This window comes from Ascidia mentula, chromosome 7 (assembly GCF_947561715.1).
Source record: "Ascidia mentula chromosome 7, kaAscMent1.1, whole genome shotgun sequence".
Classification (NCBI taxonomy): domain Eukaryota; kingdom Metazoa; phylum Chordata; class Ascidiacea; order Phlebobranchia; family Ascidiidae; genus Ascidia; species Ascidia mentula.
In genome coordinates, this window is record NC_138572.1 from 6,933,203 (window position 1) to 6,941,724 (window position 8,522).

General features: G+C 37.6%; 2 protein-coding genes and 1 long non-coding RNA gene across 3 annotated transcripts; all 3 read left to right on the forward strand.

The window, feature by feature from the left end:
- Nucleotides 1–942, forward strand: LOC145909066 (uncharacterized). Its single transcript, XM_082996387.1, has 2 exons — nt 1–102; nt 163–942. The coding sequence occupies exons 1-2, from the start codon at nt 58–60 to the stop codon at nt 571–573; spliced, it is 456 nt and encodes a 151-aa protein (XP_082852513.1). The 5' UTR covers nt 1–57; the 3' UTR covers nt 574–942.
- A 307-nt stretch (nt 943–1,249) lies between these two features.
- LOC145908898 (uncharacterized) lies at nt 1,250–2,195 on the forward strand. The gene is made up of 3 exons (XR_014403042.1): nt 1,250–1,326; nt 1,450–1,598; nt 1,661–2,195. It is a non-coding gene; the product is annotated as an uncharacterized LOC145908898 (long non-coding RNA).
- Nucleotides 2,196–4,718: 2,523 nt separating this feature from the next.
- On the forward strand, nt 4,719–6,671 carry LOC145908542 (uncharacterized). Its single transcript, XM_082995838.1, has 3 exons — nt 4,719–4,882; nt 5,226–5,902; nt 5,969–6,671. Exons 2-3 carry the CDS (start codon nt 5,303–5,305, stop codon nt 6,392–6,394), a joined length of 1,026 nt encoding a protein of 341 aa, XP_082851964.1. The 5' UTR covers nt 4,719–4,882; nt 5,226–5,302; the 3' UTR covers nt 6,395–6,671.
- Nucleotides 6,672–8,522: the final 1,851 nt, after the last annotated feature.

Sequence of the window (8,522 nt, forward strand, 5' to 3'; positions counted from 1 at the left end):
AGAAAGTGTGTGTTGTATATTTAGAGTATTTGGTAAAAATAAAGAGAACAAATTGTCATGGGAAACAACCAGTCAACAACTGTCGGTGGAGGTACACAAATGGTAAGAATTAACAACAAATTAAAATTGTGCATGAATCTCAACATGTCCAACTGTGTTTAGGGATTATCTTCCCCATGTGGTAATTGTGCACTGTGTGGAAACTATGGCAATCACACATCAATGGTGCCAGTGGTCATTTCACTGCAAACACCGCGGGGAACTGTTCCTTTGAAACAAATCCTTACATGCAGTGACAATGGAATTTACGTTGCCACTTGCTGCAAGTGCGGAGAGCAGTACGTGGGTCAAACTAGTGTAAGCTTTTCCCAACGTTGGAATCAACATCGATCAAATTGGAATGATAACGAAAAACAAACTGCTATGAAGACTCACTACCAAAAACATGGTATTGGAGTTCCAAGCATAGAGAATTGTTATTCAGTAGTATTCGTCGATAGTGTACCACGTGGCAATTTTCTTGATGTAGAAAGAGATTGGATTGACAAAATTAGGCCAAGTATTAACATATAGCATGGCGTTTAATAAAATTAAACGTGTATACTTCGACCAATATATCTTAACGATCTACTTTAACTTGTATATCAGCTTTTATTAATGCTATGTATGATTATTGTGTATTGTAACAATAATGCGGGAAATTGTAATCATTTTTCATGCCTGCTCAATTCAACATGATTACATTCACGACAAAGCTTTTTCTATACCGACCAAAAAACCATATTTACAGAAAACCAAAATCTTGCTGTTGTTGTAGGCATAACAGTACATGTGCTAATGCATTTAAAAATGCTTGTAATTATGATTTAAGTCTATTTTTGAAAAACATTTAATGAGAATGATTGTTGGTATTACCTGAAACATTTGGTAATATCTTGCATTTCTGTACATTGATTTATTGCCATTGTGATTTTGTGGCAAAGCGTGCAATACTTTGAAACCTAAGTAGATTGGCTCAGTTTAAATAAAAGGAACTATCGCGAAACATGTCTTTGTTTGTTTTGTGGAACAGAACTTGATCTAGAGTATTTCCGAAAATAAATACTTAGACACAATGTATATTTAAAGTTATCAACGCCGGTCGTATAATGCAGTAACGTAGGTTACTTGGCCTTTAACTCAAACTTACAACAAAACTTTTCTCCATACCTTGAGCGTCGCGCTATTACGTCACAGGGTGAAACCGTGGTATCGCCCGTGGCAAGAGGAACTACATTCGCAGCAAGCAGGTTCTTTGTTTTTCGACGCTACTGCAGCTGTTTGATGGTAAATTAATCTTTGTAATATATGAAGACATAAAGTAAGGGCAAAGTACCACACTAGTAGTATCTTTATACAGTTTGTGAGTTCAGTTAGCATGGCTTTGTCATTAGCGTTTTGTGTTGGCAGCAAAATAGCATCCTATCAAACGCCGGTTGTCAGCACTTTGCAAGACAACACACACTTGAATTAGGCGTGGCTTGTCGTTGGAGGTGAATGGCAACTGTTGAATAACATGCTTTATATCCAAAAGTTCTTATCAAGGCCCATTTCCAAAGGTAATCTCACTGCAAACTCCGACAGGTGCAACTTTTCCTTTGACTTAAGCCCTTACATGCAGTGACAATGGAATTTACGTTGCCACTTGCCGCAAGTGCGAAGCGAAGTACGTGGGTCAAACCGGTGAAAGATTTTGGTATCAACATCGATCAGAATGGAAAACCAACCAAACTGCTATGAAGACCAATTCCTTGACGCTGAACCTTGATTTACATCGTGCAATGTAACAATAATGCGGAGAACTACAATTATTTGTAATACTTACTGTTCAAGTGAACACCTAGCATCATTCACGTCAAGTGTTTATTAAGCAATATATACTGCGCATTTGCTATATGTTGTACATAGTTGCTGCTTAACGGAGGACTTGCTTCAGAATTTTAGGAAAAAGCCAAATGATCATTACTCCTTAAAATACCACGGGTGCTTTGTAAAACAAATTTTGGTCACACAATTCCGTGACTTGACCACGAAGACTGACAAACAATAAAAAAATGCCAACACCAAACACCAAAACATGCTCAAAACCGAAAATCTTTCAAGGTAAAAACGGATATTTAGATTACAAGGTATGGGGTGTGACCAGTTTACTCTTTTGGCGCCTAAATACAATGGCTTAGACAACTGTTGCAATGGCTTAGACAATTTTTTATAACTGTGATTACATTTTAGTGTAGTTGGCATTCAGTGTTGCGAGGATAAATGTAAAACAACACTTGTACAATTGCGGTTGACCGGATTTCTCGCCGCCTTGAAATGTCATTTTTCTATGAGGTTGTGTTTGTGGAAAAAAAATGCAAAGCAACATCTAAATTACCGCGAAAATCATTTTATAGAAAAGACTATAGCAACATTTAATAAGGGAAATAGGTAATAAACTATGTAACAGTTCAAAGTTACACAATGTATAAGTACACTTTATTGTATCGAACATTATAGTAATCAATTTGTGGTACGTATTTCTGAAATTAGAAGTACAATAATCCGTTTGGCTCTTGTGAATTCAGATTTAGCATTGTTTTGACGAATCGTTTTTTTTTGCCTGACCAAAAATGTGTGGAACATGCATTACCGTGCCAGGCAAGGTTATACATTTTCACACCTGATAAAACTTCAAATTTGTTTTATGTTGATATATGACGTTGGTTTGGAATGAAGCATACACAAAGCTTTTCAATGTGATATTGCTTTCAAATAAGATTTTATCAACAAAGGTTAATTAAAGAATAGGTTCAAGTTCTCAGAGTAGGGGAATATAATAATACATGTTATTAAGTATCAATTTAGCGATGGTTTGTTTAATGCAATAGGATCGCAATTAACCGCTGGGCGGTTAGTACACTATTTAATTAAACAAATGATTTTTCAATGGATCGAGACGCACGTTTACATTTTTAAATCACCACTTCAAAAAATATAGAAGGCAGTATTGTGGTTTTGTATTTCAGATATACGAAGCATCAATGATTGTTAATCAAGTGTATGTAATGATTAACCATGCAACAGGAACGGATTCTCCTTTCGACAACTATGCAACACTGTGGTATCGTTTGCTGTTGTTTAACGTATATTTGCTAACGAGCAACAAGTGCAGACATGTACTTCCTGATATTCAACATTTACCGACAAAACAATTTTGAATTGGGAGCTTGCAGTACTTCTAGTATGTACGCCTTTATCTCAAGTTTAGGTTGCTTGTTGCTCAGGAAACAACAAATCGACTGTATTTCAGGCACTATAAAGTGCGCATTTCTGTGTTGCGTATATTTAATGGAGTGTGTATGTTTTTCAGAAAGTGTGTGTCGTATATTCAGAGTATTTGCTAAAAATAAAGAGAACAAATTGTCATGGGAAACAACCAGTCAACAATTGTCGGTGGAGGTACACAAGTGGTAAGAATTAAAAACAAATTAAAATTGTGCATGAATCTCAACATGTCCAACTGTGTTTAGGGATTATCTTCCCCATGTGGTAATTGTGCACTGTGTGGAAACTATGGCAATCACACATCAATGGTGCCAGTGGTCATTTCACTGCAAACACCGCGGGGAACTGTTCCTTTGAAACAAATCCTTACATGCAGTAACAATGGAATTTACGTTGCCACTTGCCGCATGTGTAGAGCGCAGTACGTGGGTCAAACTAGTGCAAGCTTTTCTGGCCGTTGGACTCAACATCGATCAGAATGGAAAACCAAAGAAGCTGCTATGAAGAGGTAAAATTGCCCAGCACCACTGTGACGGATGATACCTGGGTTTACCGCGATGGAATACCGCGACGCTATGTCTGCAATAAAAAGTTTTACTTGGGTTGAATGCGGACTACGGTAGTATATTATATGACGGTACTGCATAGGTTGTTCTGTTCCAAAACGAAAAGCGAGGAATGTTTTTCGACAATTTTTTAACACCAAGCAAATCTGTTGCATGCATCTCCACAAAAAGCAATAAATCAAAGCCGAAATGCACGAACAAAAGATTCTGAATAATAATAAAATATCCATGCAATGCCTACACAAATATTTGCAGGATTTTAATTCCATTACCATGAAAAAACAAACAAGTGCCGTAATTATCTAAATCCTCCGCCGAATCGTGAAAGCTGCAGGTGAGCTCTTTTCTCCTCACTAGACCCACGTTCACCCAAGTCACAGGCAAAACTTTAGTTTCGCCCATCACGAGCATTAACTTCATTTCGCCATTTATTATGGATGTTGCGTTTAATCAAACGAATGAACTTGCTCTCCACGTAATTACAATTCAGTAGTGTTGTACAGTTTGCGCGAACAGATAAATTTGTTTTCCTGCTTAATTCGAATATTCGTACTCAGGAACAAACGAAAACTATTGTAAAAATACAGCAACAAACAAAGAATGGGTTGCGGGCAAATGAACAAAGAAGATCTGAAAAAATTGTCGAAGCAGGGTTATGTCAAGAATCTTCCTAAGCTGCGAACATGAAAATTGAGCAGAATGGAAACAGTTTTCCTTAGGAAACCTTTATTTTAGTAAGAAACCTCAGTTTTGAATGAAACTGCCAGTGCCGTAAGTACGGCCCTTCTTCCTGGGAAAAAAGCAAATCACAAAACGTATCTTAAATCTTAATAATGTTTTGTTTATTAACAGGGTTTGACGACTTGGGGAACTTACACAGTTGTGTCGCTCTTGCACATGCATCTGTCATTCCACAATTTTTAACAATGATAAACGTAATGTTGTTCAAGACTCGTTGGACGCGTACAGAATTTCTCGTCACGCTCAACGGACGCGGTCGGCTGCTCCAGGTATTTTTTTGGGTAAAACTTTAGTTTTGCTCGTTGTTAGCCGTCGCGAAGCCTCTTATTATGCAACTTTGGGTTTGTATGTTAAACGTTGCTTCCAGTGCGTAAAAAGGTGCACACTTGTATTTGAGTTTGCATTAACGAGATCTGTTAATTAATGTCAGAAATGTTGTGTGTTTTAACCAATTAGCTGAAAGTAATTCTTACTTGTGACTTTGAACTTCGGAACTTATTTTTGTTTGCATGTGAGTAAATAAAGCAGGCACCTTTTCTTGGTTCACGTTACCTTTCTGGCGAGGAAAAACTTTTGGTGCGTTAACCTTAATGTATCTATTCTGTTGTGCAGGTTTATTGATATACAAGATTTAAAACAACAGCATCTGCTCCTGTACAGTGGACAAGTTAATTTTGTTTGCCTATAACATGGGTAACTTGGAGTCAAATCCATTATTTGAAGAGGAAGACTGCTTTCGGCAACATCGACGATTTAATGATAGAGGTCACTCTCAACCACATTCATTATTTAGTGAGGGGGGTCACTCTCAACCACATTCATTGTTTAGTGAAGGGGGTCACTCTCAACCACAGTCATTGTTTAGTGAGGGGGGTCACTCTCAACCACATCCATTATTTAGTGAGGGGGAGCACTCTCGAATACATAGATTTTTTCATGGTGAGGGGGGTCACTCTCAACCACATTCATTGTTTAGTGAGGGGGTTTACTCTCAACCACATCCATTATTTAGTGAGGGGGAGCACTCTCGAATACATAGATTTTTTCATGGTGAGGGGGGTCACTCTCAACCACATTCATTGTTTGGTGAGGGGGGTCACTCTCAACCACATCCATTATTTAGTGAGGGGGAGAACTCTCGAATACATAGATTTTTTCATGGTGATGGGGGTGACTCTCAACCACATCCATTCTTTAGTGAGGGGGGACACTCTCGAATACATAGATTTTTTCATGGTGAAGGGGGTCATTCTCAGTCAGGTGCTTTTTTGGTTTGTGGACCGTCGCAGGTAAATATTCACAACAAATTATGTTCGCTCATGAATGCTAAAACAAATAGCTTTACTTGTTTACAGGGATTATCTTCACCATGCGGTCATTGTGCATTATGTGGAAATCATGGAAATCACACATCGATGGTAACGCCCACCAGAATGTTGCAGACGTCGGCTGGTGAAAATATACCCTTGTCTCAGTCCCTCAATTGCTCCGATAATGGAATTTACGTTGCCACTTGCCGCAAGTGCGGAGAGCAGTATGTGGGTCAAACCGGTCTAAGCTTTTCTATCCGTTGGTCTCAACATCGAGCAGATTGGAATCACAAACAAACTGCTATGAAGACCCATTCATTGACGCATAATGGAGCTCCACCCAATATCGAGAATTGCTATTATGTGGTGTTTGTTGAAAAACCTGGTCCTAGTGGTTTGGATGAAGCAGAGCAAAGGTGGATTCTACAAATAGGCGCTACAATCAACATACACTACCGGATGTTGCTTTAAGCAAAAATGGCAAGAACTTTTACAAATCTAACAAGGGTACACCGTTTTAAATTGTAGTATTTGTACCCTGTAGTGATATATTACTATTGTGTAATTTAACGTAGTGATTTGCATTAGTCTTTAATATGCCGATTATGATACAAATTAAATTGCAACGCACTTTCACGGCAGGACGTTTGGTACAACAAAATTTTTGTTCACATTTATCGTTTAATAAGTTTGTACATCGTTGAATGAAGAAGCCAATAAAGATGACTGTTTGTGATTATGAAGACTCACTACCAAGAACATTGTGATTTCGGAGTTTCTCCAAATACAGAGAATTGTTATTTAGTAGTGTTCGTCGATAGTGTACCACATAGCAGTTTGCTTAGGGTAGAAAGAGAGTGGATTAACAAAATTAGTCAAGTATTGGCAGACAGCATGGCGTTTAATAAAATTAAACGTGTTTTTTCCGACCAATGTATCTTAATAATTAAATATATCTATGCATTGTCAACTAAGGAGAAAGTAAGGCATGGACATCAAACAAATTTAACGTCCAACTAAAGTCGAATATTCGCACTCAGAAACAGATGAAAAACTATTGAAAAATTACAACAGTAAATGAAGTATGGGTTGACGGCAAAAGAACAAAGAATGTAAATTTTGCCTCATTCGTCGCATCTGCAAATTAACTTTTTGAGTTGCCTACAACTTCAAGCGTTAGTCACATGCACAGAAGATAAATACTACACAATAGAAAATTTGTTCGCTAAATTTTCACCAAATATTATTTTCTCTTTTCTGAAATACCACACACATATGCATGTAGACCACAATATGCTACAGTGTGCCTTAATTGTAAATTCTGGAGACCATCGATAAGATGCAAACACAAAACTCCACTGACAAGCCATGCTTCGCACACATAATACGTCTTGCCCATTGCGCTCTCTGTTTAGAGCCCTTGTGTAATGGTATATATAGAGGACGCTATGGTGTTACCCTATATTATGACGAATATAACATTTCACAGCTGCGGCCAATATTTTAGCAGCGTCAAAAACGCAAATAACATACCTGCTGAGAAGATATTTTCTCTTGAGACGGTGAGGAAAAATGCCCACAACTGTGACGGGCGATAGCTGGGTTTCACCCTGTGACGTAATACCGCGACGCTATGTCTACAATAAAAAGTTTTACTTGAGTTGAATGCGGACTACGGTAGTATATTATATGACGGTACTTCATAAGTTGTTCTGTTCCAAAAAGAAAAGCGAGGCATGTTTTTCGACATTTTATTTTGGCATCAAGCAAATCTGTTGCATGTATCGCCACAAAAATCATAATAGCAACAAATTAAAACCGAACAAAAGTTTCTGAATAATAATAAAATATCCATGCAATGCCTACACAAATATTTGCAGGATTTTAATTCCATTATCATGAAAAAACAAACAAGTGCCGTAATTATCTAAATCCTTCGCCCAATTGTGAAAGCTGCAGGTGAGCTCTTTTGTTCTCACTAAACCCACGTTCACCCAAGTCACAGGCAAAACTTTAGTTTCGCCCATCACGAGCATTAACTTCGTTTCGCCATTTTGTATGGATGTTGCATTTAATCAAACGAATGAACTTGCTCTCCACGTAATTACAATTCAGTAGTGTTGTACAGTTTGCGCCAACAATAAATTTGCTTTCCTGCTTGATCCGAATATTCGTACTCAGGAACAAACGAAAACTAGTGTAAAAATACAGCAACAAACAAAGAATGGGTTGCGGGCAAATGAACACAGAAGATTTGTAAAAATTGTCGAAACAGGGTTATGTCAAGAATCTTCTTGAAGCTGCAAACATGAAAATTGAATAGAATGGAAATAGTTTTCCTTAAGAAACCTTTACTGTTGTTGTGTCAATAAAAGAAAATGCGTGTCTTGTATTTGCATTCCTCATTGTGAATACATCAGGTTTAAATGAAACTGCCAGTGACGTAAGTACGGCCCTTCTTCCTGGGAAAAAAGGAAATAACAAAACGTATCTTAAATCTTAATAATGTTTTGTTTATTAACAGGGTTTGACCACTGGGGGAACTTACACAGTTGTGTCGCTCTTGCAAATGTACCTGTCATTTCACAAATTTTAACAA